Source organism: Euleptes europaea, chromosome 10 (genome assembly GCF_029931775.1).
Source record: "Euleptes europaea isolate rEulEur1 chromosome 10, rEulEur1.hap1, whole genome shotgun sequence".
NCBI lineage: Eukaryota > Metazoa > Chordata > Lepidosauria > Squamata > Sphaerodactylidae > Euleptes > Euleptes europaea.
In genome coordinates this window covers 33,389,666-33,407,724 of record NC_079321.1, presented here as the reverse complement: position 1 = coordinate 33,407,724, position 18,059 = coordinate 33,389,666, and the positions used below count along the sequence as shown (strand labels likewise).

The window sequence follows — 18,059 nt, the reverse complement described above, 5'->3', positions numbered from 1 at the left end:
TCCTTTTGTCCGAAAATATGTCCTGGCCTCAGATTAAAACAGACCCCTGAGCAGCAAAATCACAAAAGGATGCTGTTTACACACTCTCCACTAAAGTGGAGAGGATTTTTTTTTAAAAAAAACCTCAACTTACCCAATCCACAGAATCTTTTCCATGCCACAGAAACCACATTGGTGGTATAATCCCTTATGCCACTGAAACAATAGCCTACAATCTACCCCTCTCTGTTGCCCCCACATTCCCACCTGTATCATCTGGGCATGTTTAAGTGCTATTCAGTCACTTTCTCTGTTCTAGCAAGCGTTCACAATTTAAATGGAATTGCCAGTTTTAAAATTAAGATGCTTCTGCCGTTTAACTATATGCTTCTAAATTTCTTAAATCTTAAAATTCAACAAATGGACAAGACATAGTTTAAAATTTAATTATATAATGCAGTATTATGTCAGGGTTGTTTTTTTTTTTTAACCAGACCCCATCCACATAATAGAAAACATGATAATAACTATTATGTCTAGGAATCCTCTTCAGGAACAAGAAACATGAATTTTAATAACACTGAAAATACTGAATCACTGTTTAACTGAGCAATCAATATGTGTACTCTGTGTGTATACACACACACACACACACACACATATATATATACACACATACATACGTATACATACACATATTATATATATTAAAAATCCCCACTCCCAATCCATCTACAATGTTTAGCCCCAGAAAAGAGCCAGATGGAAAAGTTGACTGCTGCAAATTCCACAGCTGTGTCAGTCATTTCCAGGACTTCTTTGCTTTGCTACTCTCATACATATTTGTTAACAGCCTTAAGGCCATTAAATTCATGGGGTCTGAGCGCATTCTTCTGATTAACAATTACAACTATGATAATACTCAAGTCTTCTGAATCCAAAACAAAAAACCTCTACATTATAAAATGCAAAGAGTAATCTCTTGCCATTCTTGTGCAACGGAACAGCCTTTGATAGAGCAGGACGGTGCAGCTGTGTAACCTTGCACAATCTTTCGTATTGTTCGGATTTTTGAAAAAAGAGAGAGAAATGACAGCTTCTGGATACTGAGGAAAGGAATGAGGATTTCAAGAGCTTCTGGAGCACAGCCCAAGTGCAGTAGCTGAATACAAGCTGTGCAAGTCATAGCCTGGGAGGGACAACTTGTGTGTGTGTCTTGATTCATTTTGTCTATGTGACGGATAGAATAAAAGTGATATTATTCATGGAATGAGGCTTGGTGCCTGAACAACACGAATTACAGATGGAGCTGTGGCCTCACCACTTAAAGGAAGATGCATTTTTAAGGGATTAAAAGACTTTCTCCCTGCTGAACAGATTAAAATGTACCACAAAACCCAGCACACAAAAGAGGAAATATATTCGTTTTTAAATAGCTATTTAAAAATGCAGACATATTTTTCCTTTTTATTCAAAGGCAACCAAAAGCTATTGCTTGAAAGCTCGTATTCTAGATTTATCAGTATTTTATAAACCAGCATGGTATAGCAATTACATAATACTGGACTAGGATGTGGGAAGACCAAGGCAAGGTTCAAATCCCCTATCAGCCATGGAAGCTCAGTGGCTGACTTTCAGCCAATCACTCTCAGGACCAAACTACACAAGGCATCTCAACTTCATCCCTCAGACCTGCCATTTTAAAGAGCAAGTTCCCATCCCAGAACTCCTTTAAACTGCACTGGGGAGAGGAGATTCTGGTCAGGACCACTGGAGAGGGAGGGAGGGAGGGAGGGAGGGAGGGAGGGAGGGAGGGAGGGAGAGAGAGAGAGAGAGAGAGAGAGAGAGAGAGAGAGAGAGAGAGAGAGAGAGAGAGAGAGAGAGAGTGTGTGTGTGTGTGTGTGTGTGTGTGTGTGTGTAAGGGATCCTGCCTATCCCATGCCAATGTTTCTGATCCAGAACCAGGCTAGACAGCACTATTTATTTGTACCCACCCATGGCACCATGATCCAGAACCAGGCTAGACAGCCAGCGTAGTGTAGTGGTTAAGAGCAGTGGACTCTAATCTGGAGAACCGGGCTCGATTCTCCACTCCTCATGAGCAGCAGATGCTAATCTGGTGAACCGGGTTGGTTTCCCCACTTCTACACATGAAGCCAGCTGGGTGACCTTGGGCTAGTCACAGCTCTCTTAAGAGTTCTCTCAGCCCCAGCTACCTCACAGGGTGTCTGTTGTGGGGAGAGGAAGGAAAGGTGATTGTAAGCCGGATTGATTATTTCTTAAGTGGTAGAGAAAGTTGGCATATAAAAACCAATTTTTCTTCTTCAGGTTGGAAAAATTGTGTGGGGGAAAAGCAGGATTCCCACCTCCGCCTGCACTATGGTGGTCCCGACTAGAATCAAGCTTCAAAGATGCAGTTTAAAAGAATTCTCGGTTGGGAACTCACTCTTAAAATGGCAGCACATCCCCAGGTCAAACTCAGGGCACCCATCTCTTTTAATTTGGGGCTCAGTCTAACCTACCTCACAAGGTTGTTGTGAGGATAAAATGGAGGGAAGAATGAGCTCTTTGAAAGGTGGGATTAAAATGCACAAAATAAATAGTCAAGTATCTAGTAAAAAGAGCCTATTTAGAAAACAATTAGTTTCAAGTTTTTCATCAAAAGGAGGGACTTTGGGCAGTCCAGGTCCAGCTCGGGGGCAGTCCAGGACAGCCTCCTCTCAAGTAGAAGGGGAAGCACCAAGTGGCTCACATCCAGGTAAAATCCCTTGTACCGCCATCCTTTAGCTACTCCAGCAGTCTCGTTGGGAGTAGGTGGAAACATCAGGAGCATTGGGGTCGAATGATGCCCTGATTTAGCCTGCATGCGGCACCAATGCATCTTACCAATTGTTGCCAATTCAAGTTGTGGCCATGTTTATTCCAAATAATAAAAATTGTTCCAGTTAAGCAGTTGTTCCTTTTGCATATCTAATTCACCCTCCAGCCCCATCTCACTTGCAGAGTAAATCAAGCCAGCCATCTCTTGTCCACTCATTCCTCCCTGGGAAAACCTCGAAGATATTTTCATATATCTAAAAACTCTATGCTGAAGTCATTGCCAGTACTTAATCAGGCAAACTAAGGCAATTCTTCCATGTTGCCATTACCTCATGCCCTTTCATACTTTAATATCTCAGCCACTAGAGAAATAATTAAACCTTTTGTCCTGGCAAAATCCATTGTTTTTGTCAGTTACCTCATGCAGCCTCAGGGCTCATTTTTGCTATGTGGCCTTTTTGCCATTCAAATGTGTGCTTTTTTTGACACCCACCCCTTACTTGTGTGTAAGGTCCTTTTATTTCCTAGAGAAGCTGGTCTGTTTCTCTGTCTCTCAGCGCTGCTATCATTTGGATGTCCCATGCTTCTGGATAGGTAATTATCGCCCTCAACCCTCACATCCTTGCATCCAACCCATCTTCCCTTTTACTTCTTAGGCTCTTGTGTGTATCGGGTGTGTGGTTTTGTTGCTGTGTGTGTATTTCAACTATAATAAAAAAACCATAAACTTAGAAACAACATTCCTTTATTTAAGAGTTTTCCAAGGAGGATTATCTCCATAAAAGCTGGTAAAAAGATTCTGTACCCCAAACCTCTCATTAAGCTTAGTCTTCAAATGCTAATTCCATCTAAAAACGGAGACTGCCTAACTGGGGCAACAGCTATGGAGAAAGGCCAAGGTTGTATTTGTATTCTGATGGAACGGCTATGTAATAAAGTTCACTGCATGTACATAAGTCAGAACAGAGCCTTCTGCCGCATACATGATCCACAGCTGTTGATGGTTTTAGTTTTAAACTGTCATTGTTAAATGTTTTCTCTTGTTTAAATATTTGTAAGTAGCCCTGTGCAGGAAAGTGGGGTGAAAATTTCATAATTTAAGTTCAGATTTAAACAGAAAGGCATCTAAGCAAGATGAAACATGGGCTTGCAGAGATCCAGTTCATTAACAGATCTCATCCATTCGCCTCAGTCTGCACAATGGAAATCCCTAACATGTTAGGCATTCTTACAACAGTTCTACGCCAGATGTGCTAAGTGAGGAAAAACAACATGCTCTAATTTAAAAATATATAATTAGTAACATAACAAGAAATCAAGTTCTTCACATAAGGGCAAGTGTACAGTATTAACTCCAAAAATGCTGTGGATATGTTTCTAGGAACAGAGCACTGTATGAAGCAGCGCTCTAGGAGGTAAAAGCACAACAGTTCTAATGGAAATATGTTCTAAGTTATCACCATTTCTTATATATGTGACATACTGCAGGAGACAGCAACCACCAGGTGACTGGTGTTGTTCGGCTCCAGTGCTAGAGTGCCCAAGGAACCCTCTCTAGGCCATTTTCCACATTGAGGACTCTTCCGAGTAGAACTGCACCTAGCCACTTTCTCAGTTGGCCCTGCAAGTGCCTACTGAGGCCCCATTCCTCAGCCATACAGCTCTGTTAGGCTGCCATCCTAAGAACACTTTCCCGGGAGTAGGCCCCAGTGAATTAAATGGGACTTGCTTTCAAGAATAGTTAAATTGTGCAACTCCCTGCCCCAGGATGTGGTGATGGCCGCCAACTTGGAAGGCTTTAAGAAGGGAGTGGACATGTTCATGGAGGAGAGGGCTATCTATGGCTACTAGTCATAATGAATACTAGTCATGATGCATACCTATTCTCTCTAGTATCAGAGGAGCATGCCTGTTATATTAGGTGGTGTGGAACACAGGCAAGATGCTGCCACAGTCATCTTGTTTGTGGGCTTCCTAGAGGCATCTGATTGGCCACTGTGTGAACAGGCTGCAGGACTTGATGGGCCTTGGTCTAATCCAGCATGGCTAGGGTTACCAATCTCCAGGTGGTGGCTGGAGATCTCTTGCTATTACAACTGATCTCCAGCCAATAGAGATCAGTTCCCCTGGAGAAAATGGCTGCCTTGGCAATTGGACACTATGGCATTGAAGACCCTCCCCTCCCCAAACCCCTCCCTCTTCAGGCTCTGCCCCCAAAACCTCCTGCCAGTGGCAAAGAGGGGCCTGGCAACCCTAAGCATGTTTATGATGTTCTTAAGAAGATCTGCTTAGGATTACTCCCTTATACAGGTAGATCTCTGATGCGAGTGTGAGGGTGGCTGTCCTACCTGTAGCAGCACCTGGCTATATTTATTGACATTATTTATAATCCTCCTTTCTCACTGGGACTCAAGGCAGATTATACAGAGAGAGTCAATACAATCAACAAGATGGGACATTCAATAAACATTGAAATAGGATTTGGGTTGTAGAACTCAGGCTGATTGTGCTATGGTGGTAGTGACCAGCCCCAGAGCATCCGTTCCCTATATTTTATGATAGAAACTACTCTTAGGACAAAGAATTCTACAACGAAACAGTGTTATTATTTATCTCTCATATAGTCCTCGCATGTATCCATGTCAGACACTTAATAATAATAAGAATGTTATCTTTAAAACTGTGCTTAGTTGGGTTTCCATTTGCTTTAGGCCTTGTACAGTAGACCAAGTGACAATGTGCTCTGCAGCAGAGCAAATATACAGAAAGTTAATATGACATGGTTAACTATACAAAGACAAAAGGCTTTATACCAATACTGATACAGTCAGGAGTTAGAATTTTCCAGTAGGAGTTCCACAACTGACACACTGAAACAGACAAATCTGTCCTGTGTAGTTTCGTCATTTACACTTGTACACACTGCACTGATGGTTTGCTTGGAAACCTCTTGTTTGTCTGTGTGTAGAAATAAGATATGCTGCAACTATTCCCTCTTCATTTGCTTGTGTAAACCTATTTTAAATGTTTGTGCTCAGAGACCCACAACAAAACATCAAAAGTCCATTGCAATAATCTTGGTTTTCACTTCACAAGTCGACATAGTTTCACACCATACTCCTGTTAGGGACTTGGATTTTCAACAACATTTATTTATATATAAAAATATTTTTAGAGGTCAGAAAAAATAGGGGAACAGAGTACATGATGGCAACAACAGAATTCCCGCAGCTGTCAGGAAACAGTATCACTTCTCCAGTTTCCAAACCATTAGCTGCTAGATCCTAAAACGCTCAGTTTTCATTTCAAAGAAATCAGCTGGCTCTTAGCAACAGCAATAGCCTCACAGTAACAAGAATCCAAACCTGGCAGCAGATGAGAATGAACAAATCCTCTCCCCCAACATTTGAGACATTCCATTTTAGCTGAGCCAGCATTTGCTCTCCTACTGCTCTGTAGTGCACTGAATTTTAGGCCCATAGTCATTGTAAGTTACCCATAACCACTCTTTGTATTCCAAAAGGGTTCAGCAGTTGCAGGTCTATGGTGTCTCTCTATTTTCTTCTAAAAGAAGCCTCAGATGTGCTGGAAATGTTGACATACTTTACCTCTGACATGGAACTGACTGAGAATGGAACCATGAATGCCAAAAATAGTTTTATGAGGTGGAAGTTAGGGAAGCAGTGATGACAATTTTAAAACAACGGTTCCTCCATACGCAAAGTAATGAAATAGGCTGTATATGCCGAAACAAGAACAAAAACCACAGTTTCAGCCAACATAGTTACGTTGTTTTACTGATCCTTCTATAGGGTTGCCAACCTCCAGGTACTAGCTGGAGATCTCCTGCTATTACAACTGATCACCAGCCGATAGAGATCAGTTCACCTGGAGAAAATGGCCGCTCTGGCAAATGGACTCTGGCATTGAAGTCCCTCCCTTTCCCAAACCGCACCCTCCTCAGGCTCCACCCCCAAAACCTCCCACTGATGGTTAAGAGGGACCTGGCAACCCTATCCTTCTAGCAGAAGTAAGCGTTGACTGAAATGATCTGAACAGTTTATTGTAGAAGAGATGCAATGGTGGACTGTAGAGGCAATTCATGGCAGGGACATGATGAAAATAACTTCATCCCTGTGCATCCTAAAAGGATTTCATTTGGCATCATCATAATCATACATACTTAGTTTGCTAGTAAATTTTTACATTGGGTTCACAAATGACAGGCAACATGAAAGAATGGCTTTATTCTTCATCGCATTTATTTTAAGGGTTTTTACTACTCCCCTCCTTCCCCCCCAAAAAGGTGATCCAGACCAGCTAACAATGTCTTCAAGGTATAAGAATGCAATAAAAATATATAAAACAACCAGATTAAAACCAATACTAACAAAATACCAGTATTATAAAATCATCATAAAACCAGCCACCATAATCTGTAAAGACCTTAAACACACACAAAGTTTTTACTTTCCACCTAAAATTTTATAGGTTTAAGTTTTGATGGGTCTTCCTGAAAAGACAATTCCACAATGCCACTGTGCTGCACAGCAGACTTGTATTTCCAATGCACGTTAGTGTGTGCGCTGTAGCAATAAATTCCATTTTTCCAGTATGCAATATGAAGAAAGATGCATGCTGTACTCACCCTGCCCTGATGTATTACAGAAGACTGGTTCCATTTTCTGGAATATTGGCGATCAACAGCAAGGAACGCATTCCGAAAGGAACCAGGTCATAAAAAATGCCACCACTTATTAATCCAAGCACAGAGCGTTTTGACAGTAACGGCAAGCAAGAAATCTTCATCAGAAAAAATAAAAACATAAAAAGGTGTCTTTGAAAACGTGTCTCCAGGGTTGCCAACCTCCAGGTACTAGCTGAAGATCTACAATTACAAATTATCTCTAGCCGATAGAGATCAGTTAACCTGGAGAAAATGGCCGCCTTGGCAATGGGATTCTATGACATTGAAGTCCCTACCCTCCCCAAACCCCACCCTCCCCAGGCTCCACCCCAAAAGCCTCCCGATGAAAGGCCCAAAGAAATTTATATCAATAGGAAGGGCATACAATCATAAGCCCTATGTAAACCATACAGTAATGATCATGTGGAGGAGGAAAATGTGCGTGTGCTCCCTGGCCTCATCCTGACCTCCACATGCTGATCAGAACCTCTGAAGATATACCCCAAAGCCCACAGATTTCTGAATGTGCAATCTGTGCTGTTCATTGTTACAGGGTACATATCGAGCATTCAAAGTCTATGTACCTTGAGGTGTATGTTCCTAGATGTCTGTGCACAAGTCCTGATCAATGTGCACAAGTCAGAAAGCTGTACTCACCAATCCCAGTTTCTCCTTCCATGTGTTCTTTCCTGTTATACACAATCTTGCACTTTATCTATGTATACGTATATGACACAGTACAAGAGGAAAAGCTAAGATGGCAGCCTTATTGTTGAATTTTCTCACACAAATGTATTAATGCTACTGTACATGCCACGGAGACTTTCAGAACAATGGGCTGGATCCAGAGGAAGAGTTCACAGAAAGAGTTGGCAAAGCAGATCTTTCCCCATCTTCCCTTTCTTCAGCTTGCCTGTCATTTGTCCCAAAACTCCTCTCTAACTATGGGGAGAGACACACAAGCAAAGTGTGCCACAGGAAAGGGGGCTGCAGTGACTAGAGGGAATCAGGTAAAAGGCGATTTTCCTCCCCTTTCCACTCATAGCTTCGGTCAGTGAAGGAAGGAAAGGGAGGTGACTGGATGGACACCATTCCCCCTTGTCACTGCAGCACTTCACCCTGTGGTATAATTCAGTGGTTCTCAACCTGGGGCCATTTGGCCCCCCCCCCGGGAGGGGGCAGGATATTCCAAGGCGGCCACAGGTGAAAACTGCTGTGTGCATTTTGTGTGGCTGGTTATGCTTCTTTGATCCTTGGCTATTTACAAACAAAACATTTAAATAGCTACCTTTCTACCGGTAGGACAGGGGGCCTCAGGAAGAAAACAAGGTCGGAAGGGGGCCACGGTCGGAAAAAGGTTGAGAACCACTGGTATAATTTACTTTTGGGGAAAAAAACTGCCTTGAGAAAAGAGGAAGTGCAGTTCCGCCAACTCTTTCCATGGGACCCAACCCAACATCTTGTCTGTGCTGTCCATGTTTCTAAGGATGCTGATGACTATCCTATCTAGGAGAACTTTTTTGCCTTCCTGAATTGGGCTCACCCACTGCAGAACTTTTTTTTTAGTAACATTCACATATATATTTTTTTAGTTTTGTAATTCTTTCTGCTAATTCACTGACATCATGACAATTATGATGTCACACTTTTTAACCGCATCATGTATGTGCTTGTATTTTGAGCTATTTCAAGAGCATTGCTGGAAAGCAGGATAACTAACCTTTAAGTCAATAAACACTCGTTCACTAAAATTAGGAAAATGCAATATTTCTTTGTGTATGGTGTCAAGCTATGAAGACAGATCACTGGACAGACTTTGAATCAAATATAATATTAACAAATAGAAATACTATACTAAGAAATACAACAGAGAGAAAAGTCAAGTAATAGATAAGCTAGGGGGCATCCCCATTAGGTAATAATAGGCGTATTGGCATTTCCTAGTCTTCTGGGTTCTCTATTCTATGCATGCTACAGTGCTATACATATGTTTGTATATAGGCAAAGTGCTTATATGGGAATGGTATTTTGCATACTAGCAATATCCTGTTCAAACACACTCAGACTAATATCAGCACAAAACCTACCTGCGTACAAAGAGCTCTATTCACTTCAACGTGAACCGCTGCCACCCTTTATGGACAAAGCCTATTACGTACCCTTTGTAGGTGCACAGAAAATATCACTCCTGATGTTCGAACAAACACACACAGGTGGAAATTGGCTCTAACAAGCACAATCCCACTCCCCCCTTCTGTGTGTGTTGCATGGGTACACGTGTCATACGTAAGGCTAACATGAAGAAAGTTCAGATGCTGGGGTTCCCTGCACATGAGGCAGGAAGAAGAGCTCATTCATCCAGTGTTATTCTTCACTCTCCCTTTTGGCCACTTTTCCACTTGTGAAATTAGGACTTTAACCAGAAGACACTTTAACTGCCGTTCCTCAAAAAAGGTCATACTTGCAAAAAATATCTTCAGTTATGTACATCACTCCTTGCTCGGCTTCTGAAAAATGCATGAGGTGATCTGCATCCAGGTGTTCTTTATTTTTACATAGCAGTGCAAGCAAACATAAACTCACACAGGTTTCAGTTATTTTGGTTATATTCTGTAAATTTCCACCCCAATGTGGGGAAACAATGCCTCCTTGCAGCCCAACAATATATGTTTTGCTACCTTCTGAGATATTGTACAATTACCAAAAATTCTTGAGCTCATATCTTTCATATACTATATACAATAGATGTGTATTTTGATATAACTATATTTTTCTATAAGCAAATGCTTGAATGATGGGTCCTTTATGTCCTCTATTAACTTTGGCTGGGATTTCACTGAAGATTTCCACTGGTGGAAGGATTTCCAACAACAGAGACCAACTTCTCTGCCTCCCCAAATGCCCCCTGAAATGCTTTCTCCTGGGGAGGCTCCCAGGAACAGCATTGGGGGGGGGGGAGTCTGCTGGAGAATGGGCTTACAAAAGTCACCTCCCGCATGTAGGTGAAGAAGTTATTGGAGGGATCCAATCCTTTGTAGACATACTATGATCACTTCTGCAACCACAAGCCCACACTTAGATGATATTTACAGACAAGTAAAACAAGAAAAATAGCATTTTACATTTCTGAAAGTGTCTGTAACATGTAGAATGGAAACAAAAGAAACACCAGGTGAGAAGGATCCTTTCATGTGGTACCTCAATAACTTCTGAAAATCATTGTTTTGTGACAAGGTAATATGAAGTGGCCATTCTCTCCTGCTGGAGACTACAATTAACTAAAATATGGGGATACCACTGGACTTTGTACGTTAGGAAAGCTAATCAGCTTTTATTAAGAAGTACAGAGCAGCTCCCTTCCCTAAGGCAGCTATTTCTGTACTTCAGTCTTTTTAAGATTAAGCCACATAATTCAGACCACACAACACACATCATGATGGTTCCTGAGGACTGAAATCAATCAATAGCCAAGCTACAAATCAGTCAGCTAAACCAGGAGTCACAAGCCTATGTGACTGGAATCATGGGGCGGAAACTCCACCCTCACCCCAATTATAGCAGCCTTCTACTTTTTCCAATGCAGTAACAATGCAATGACATTAACCCTGCTAAGACTTGCTGGATATTTTATTCTTAAGATTCACAATACTTCTCATATCAATTCAAATCTTCAAAAATATGTTTGCATTACTGAGAATTACAACACGAACCTACATTCAGAGTTGTTTTGCAGGAAGTAATGATAGGAAATGGTATAATGCGCATTTATCAATACAGAAGTACTCTGTGAGTGTACTTTTTTAAAACAATGCAACAAACATTAACCACCCTCTTCCTCTGTGCAAGTCAGTGCATTTTTTTAAACAACTTCTGCAGGATTAATCAATCAGATCCTGCCAAAAGGTGGTACATCAAGCCAAAGTAAATGGTAAAATAATTGCACTTTTTTTGTAGTCTGTGGAGTCTAAGACAAAGCATGCCATTCCTGAGGGCCTTGAAAAGTCTCTGAATCATTTTAATGCTCTGACCCACACAGAATTCTAAAATTAAAGTTGTGATCCTAAGCACAATTAACCCGGAAGCAGGTCCCATTAAGATCCAGTGGACTGACTTCTCAGTAAATCTGTTTAGGCTCAGAATGCCCCCCTCAAGAGTACTTCTATAACTCACCAAAAAAAGTCAGCAGAACTGTTGAAATACTTTAATACAAGAACGTGAATACCACAAATATATCAGAGGTATACATTTGTACAGGTTTTCTTACTCAAAAATAGAGAGCTGAAAAGTTTTTTTTTATAAAGCAAAAAATAGGGCTAAAAGACAGACCATGGAAAATCTAAGGCACCTGGCTGCATGGAAATTTAAATGTTTATTCAGCCCTGTTCAGGGCTGGCTCCTACAAGTTTTCACAGAGGCTTCTAGGAATCTGAATCCCCCCCCCCCCACACACACACACACATTTCAAATTATCTTTGGGACATCTTTCTGTGACAATACTTCAAGCATATGCTACATAAAAGTATTTCCAAGTATGAAATCCCAGCAGGTACTTATGTAAGGATTATCCAAGAGTAAACATACCTTGGAACTGTTCACATCTACAGGAGTAAAGACACACAGGTGATGGGATTATGCACCCTGTGGCATATGCTTTACTTCTACATACCTGGTGAATAGAAAGCAAAGTAACGTGCAGCTTCAGATCACAAATGAAGTGGTGTGATCACCACCCAAGGGCTTGTGCCTTATATTTGCTTAAGTTCGTGCACTGTAAGACTTCTGCCCAATATGAATGCTTTCAGTGATGTCACCGTGGCATGTGCATAAATCTTTACAAGATCAGGGGCTTATATTCTACTGGTCTGATTCAACCCAGGCTCCCTATTGTATATTTTATGTCTACACAAGTTAAACACAGAAGAAATTATCCCCAAATGACCCTCTTTTTCTTATGAAGTATGCCACACCTAAAGTTGCTAATAAGGATCATATTTAAAAGCCTTTTTGAAAGTGGTTGCAGTTAACCAAAGGGGGGGGGGAATCAAACTCATGCACAATCATCCAGGATTTCCTTTAAGAAAACATATAAACCCACAATCTCCTATCCAAAATATTCCCTAGCTGCCTAAAACCGAGACAAGAACCAAAACCAGTAATACTGCCCCCCCATACCACCGCATTTTAAACATATTCCCCAACACCTTTCAACAGACATCCTGGAAACTGAAGAGAAGTGCAGAATGAATGGAAAGCTGCTATAACAAAGCTGTATGGAAAGCTGCTATAACAAAGAAGCCTGGGGTAGACCAGCCAGTTGGGAAAACCCACACAGAGCTCATGCTACCGGTTGCATTCCTGAAGAGGACAAAGCCACACAAAGGTCTCGAAGGTGTTGGGGCAATCCGCGGGGAAACAAAGAAATCTCACTGGAAGACTCTGCAGCAAGAGCCAAAAAAACGAAGGCACGCTGCACTGTTTTGCTACTGAACTTCGGGAGTCAACCACAAGCAGATAATTCACAGTGGGTAGCCGGGTTAGTCTGTCTGCAGTAGTAGAAAAGAGCAAGAGTCCAGTAGCACCTTAAAGACTAACAACAATATTTTTGTTAGTCTTTAAGGTGCTACTGGACTCTTGCTCTTTTCTACAACCACAAGCAGGGTTATTACAAATATATATATATATATATATATATATATATATATATATATATATATATATATATATATATATATATATATATATATATATCAGAGTCATTTTTTTTTGTTATGAGCTTTGCTCATACCCGGCCAGAAAATGTTTTTGTTAGTCTTTAAGGTGCTACTGGACTCTTGCTCTTTTCTCCAACCACAAGCAGGGTTATTGCAAAAATATATATAAATATATCAGAGTCGGGGTTTTTTTTTTGTAAACCTCGTCCGAATTCCCTGGATTTAAAACCGACTCAAGCCCTACTTCATAATTACGGATCTACCCAAGCCATCCCGGCTTAACAAGTTCGCGGACCGCGGCCAAGCTGCCTGCAGGCAAACTTCAGCGGCGGTGCTAACAAAGAAACTCGCGGAGGGAGGGAAGGAGGGAAGGAGGCCCGCCCAGGCACCCGTAGCGGAGGAGGGGGCTGCAGCCCCAGGAGCGCGCCGGCAGGTCTGGCTCCCCTTCGCCCCGGCCAGGTGTCCGCCCTCCGTCCCCCTGCTCTGGCCCGCGGCGGACGTGGCTCTCTCTCTCTCTCTCTCTCCCCCCCCCCCCACTTACAGGATGGTGGTCTGCGGCGCCACGGCGGGGACGCTCTCCAGCATGAGGTGCATGCAGCGCACCGTGGTGCGGAAGCAGAGGCAGCGGCTGGGGCACCACACGCTCCCCCGCTGAGGAGGCGGCGGCGGCTGCGGGGAAGCGAAGGGCAGGAGGCTCCCGCAACACAGCAGCACCCCCAAGCAAAGCCCCGGCACCTCGCGCCGGGCCATGCCGCCCGGGGGACTGGGGAGAGAGACACCGTGGAGCAAGGAGACCGAGCAAGGAGATTCCGCCTCCTCGGCTTGAGCTCTCGGTCGAGCCGGCGAGCCCGTCCCCGGCGCGGCCTTGGAGGGGGTGGAGAAAGAGGGAGGGAGGGGGGTGGGCGACGGGGGAAGAGGACCGCCCAGCCCGCAGCAATGGCACGCGGGCCGCCGTTCCGCCTTTCCCCCCCTTCATGAGGAGGGCGGCCGGCTGAGCTCAGAGAAGCCCCGTTTCGCCCCCCTCCCCCCCCCGGAGAAAGTCCCGGCGCGAGAGGGGCGGAGGAGAACCCAACGGTGGAAACCGCCGCTAATTTTCCCGCCCGCTGGGGAGCGGGGGGGGGGGGAGGGGCGAGAACGACCAGTGAGAAACTGTTTTCCCTCCCTGCCCTTGCTGACCCGCGCCGGGCTGAGGGAAACGGCCCAACAGCTCCATTTACCTCAGGGCTCGCCCTCTAGGGCAGGGGTTCTCAACAAGGGGGGGGGGGGTAGGGTTCCAGGGGGAGAATTGGGACCACTACTCAACAAAGTGTTGGAGGAGAGTAGGAAAGGGCCAGAGTCCAGTAGCAGCTTAAAGACTAACAAAAATGTTTTCTGGCAGGGTAGGAGCTTTCCTGAGCCACAGCTCACTTCTTCAGATACTTCTTGGAGGAGAGTGTTACAGATGCCGGAGACTGCCCAAAACAAACAAACCACTGGGTTCTAGATCAAATCAAGCCTGAACTGACCCTAGAGGCTAAAATGACTAAACTGAGGCTATTGTTGGTTCTTGTGGGTTATCCGGGCTGTGTGACCGTGGTCTTGGTATTTTCTTTCCTGACGTTTCGCCAGCAGCTGTGGCAGGCATCTTCAGAGGAGTAACACTGAAGGACTGTGTCTCTCAGTGTCAAGTGTGTAGGAAGAGTAATATATAGTCAGAAAGGGGTTGGGTTGAGCTGAATCATTGTCCTGCAAAAAGTATCAAAGGTAATGTGCTAATCATTGTCCTGTAAGTATCCAGATAATGTACTAATGAGGGTGTGGTATGTTAATATGGAACCATTGTATCCTGAAGTGATCTGTTAATGTGTGAAATCCAAAGCTAATCTGCATGGCTATTGTTGACTGTAGTCTTGGTTCCACATTAACATACCACACTCATTAGCACATTTTCTTGATACTTACAGGACAATGATTAGCACATTACCTTTGATACTTTTTGCAGGACAATGATTCAGCTCAACCCAACCCCTTTCTGACTATATATTACTCTTCCTAACAATGGTGAAAAGGGGGGAACGGAGCAAAAAAGGGTTGAGAGCCACTGCCCCAGGGGTTTTTGAACGCGCCACCTTTCTTGCCACAACCCAGAGATGTCTCCGGCTCTTTGTTCACACGCAGAGGGCTCACTTTCCGAGGGGAAAAGTGGTAGGCGAAAACCTCCCGTGCAGAAATGGAAGTCTCTGATTCGGATACTCTTTCTCTCTGTTAGACGTGCTCCTGCTATTCAGGAATAAAGGGGAAACACCCTTGAACACTTTTGTGTGTGTGAAGTGCTGTCAAGTCGCTTCCAGCTCATGGTGACCCTATGAATCAATGTCCTCCCAACTTTTATGCCTACCATAAATCCCACATTTAAGCCCTCAAAACAATGCCAGGGGCAGTTGACGGCTTTTTAACATCCCAAGCAAAGTATAGTTTTGCCACCACACACACTTGTGCCTCTTAGTTCCAAAACAACATAACTTGGACTCATGGAAAATAACCTAAAGTTTCCAAGGATGTAGGATTTTTAAAATTGCTTTTAACATTATACAGTACATGGCTAGAAGTCTTGAGGAGGGCACCCTAACAGTTCTTCAGTTTTAAGATTTTTCAACATCTGTGGTGTCCTCAATAAAACGGGAGTCCAGTGGCACTTTGTAGATTTAATCCTGTTGGTATCTGACTCCGATCACAATGGTAGCGACTGTGTACACTTATGTGTTTCCCCAACAGGCTAAACACCAACCCTCAGGACCATTTCAGGTCAGGAAAATGGCACATGAGGGAAAGCCCTTCTCCACATACTGGGATCTAAGAGAAACCCTCAACTCATGTGTGACTGATGCATAGGGCATAGATCTGAGGGGGGGGGAGATGGATCCAACCTGCACACTTCCTAATGCTTAAACAACATCAGAACCAATGATGTACATATATTTACTTTATTCAGAAGCTGATAAACTGTATAACCCATTAGCAGATTACCCATCAGAAAGGTCTGTGTGTATGTAATGCTTACATAAATGCCACAAAGCTTAGTACTATTGGTAGCACTAGGGTTGCCAGCTCCGGGATGGGAAATACCTGGAGATTTTTGGGGCAGAGCCTAAGGAGCGTGGGACGAGGGGAGGGACTTCAATGCCATAGAGTCCAATTGTCAAAGCAGCCATTTTCTCCAGGTGAACTGATCTCTATCGGCTGAAGATCAGTTGTAATAGCAAGAATCTCCAGCTAGTACCTGGAGGTTGGCAACCCTAGGTAGCACCCTGAGCCCTTCTTCCTCTGGGCTCTGTAGCATTTAGGGCTGCAAATGCTTAATATTTGTGTAAGTGCACTGCTGAAAAATAGTGAGAGTGTTCAATTAGTGATATACATGCCATTTTAAATGTCTGCAGGCAGTGACCAAAGAGAAATAGACGTTTGCCAATTGCTATGGGTGCCAAGGGTCAGAAAAGTGAATCATGCAAACTAGAAGAGCTTCAAGGAGTCTGGAGACGTTTGCTCATTTTTTAAATTTGTCAGTGACCTGAAACCAGATACTCTGTGTCAAGAAAGATGGTGAGATAATGGTGAACCAGGGAATGAAAAGTCTGGAGAGCAGAATTCTGCTATTGCTAATTATTAGCTCAGGCTTCCATCTCATTAGCTTTAGGGGGAAAAGGAGTTTTGGCTTTCAGAGCAGAAAATCTTAAAGGGAAGTAATCAGCTGATTGCTACTTATGAAAGTTGGCATGCTATTCAAAATCTTGCAGAGCATCTGGAAGCTTATTCTGCAACTGGCCAAAGCTCAGTCCGGAGCTGAAGGAGCTGCCCCAGCAGTCTAGGCATGTTTTTGGCCAGTGGAATTTCTTCCTCCTTCTTGCGCAATGCCTCTGGCAGACCTCTTTCTCAAAGGCAAGTTGAAAGTTTGAAGGAGCTAGAATTTCACCACTTTCAGCTGGGAAGGAACAAAGCGATGTTGCCCAGATTCCCCAGAAAGTAGGGAAATCTAGCGCTTTCACACATTAAACTTGCGTTTGAGAAAGAGGTCATTAAGCAAGAACTAGCAAGACATTCCACTGCATTTCTAAGTACCAGAAATATAGGCATCCTGCCAATGAACATGATGAATCCTTGGATAAAGGGCAGGGTTTTGTCCTGCTTCCAAGGAAATGTGTGATAAATAACCTAGAGCAATTCAAAAGAAAATCAGTGGTTTTATGTTATTCCTTCATTTGTGTTTGATCATTCTTCAGAGTAGTGGAATGCTTGGGTCCTGCCAACAAGTGTTGAACAGGAGATCTGATAATCCATTGTGATCAGGGGCAACAGTCTCAAACAAGAAGTATGATTTTAAATCTCAAAATGAGTTTGATGTTAGCATTTGCAATGTGAATGTTTGCAGCAACAAAAAGGTGTGTTTTTTGCACTGTGGTAAATTTCATGGGAAAAGTCAGGTTTCCTTGTAGGATGCTGCAGCAACCAAAAGCTGATTTCCCCAGCCTTTCACAACTGCATTACATATCATGCCTTGTTTCACAAGAATCTGGAATCAAAGAAATCCTAATGAATGTTTCCTTTTGTGTTCCTTAATCAATGTTCATAAAAGTGTTGCTACATTGTTTTTCTTTTTTTAAGCTAGATAAAAACTATTCCACCTTGTAGTTGAGGACCTGATTCAAAGCCAGTAAAGTTGTTGCTAATTTCTGGCAAGTAAAGAATAGTTAATACAGGATGGATTTAAAGCTGTGTGTGTGTAAAGTGCTGTCAAGGCATGCTTGATGACCCCGTAGGGTTTTCAAGGCAAAAGACATTCAGAGGTGGTTTGCCATTGGCTGTGGGCTGAGAGAGTTCTGAGAGAA

At 43.2% G+C, this 18,059-nt stretch overlaps 1 protein-coding gene across 3 annotated transcripts in view; it reads right to left on the bottom strand.

Annotated features, from left to right (window-relative positions):
* PXDN (peroxidasin) overlaps nt 1-13,870 on the bottom strand; it is a 100,741-nt gene extending 86,871 nt beyond the window's left edge. For 2 of the 3 annotated variants that reach the window (XM_056856562.1, XM_056856565.1), the window contains exon 1: nt 13,739-13,848. In XM_056856562.1, the coding sequence (XP_056712540.1) occupies nt 13,739-13,791 (53 nt within the window). In that variant the 5' untranslated portion in view covers nt 13,792-13,848. Of the gene's footprint in view, nt 1-13,738 lie in introns of all 3 variants that reach the window. The other variant, XM_056856563.1, reaches the window with a different exon arrangement.
* Nucleotides 13,871-18,059: the final 4,189 nt, after the last annotated feature.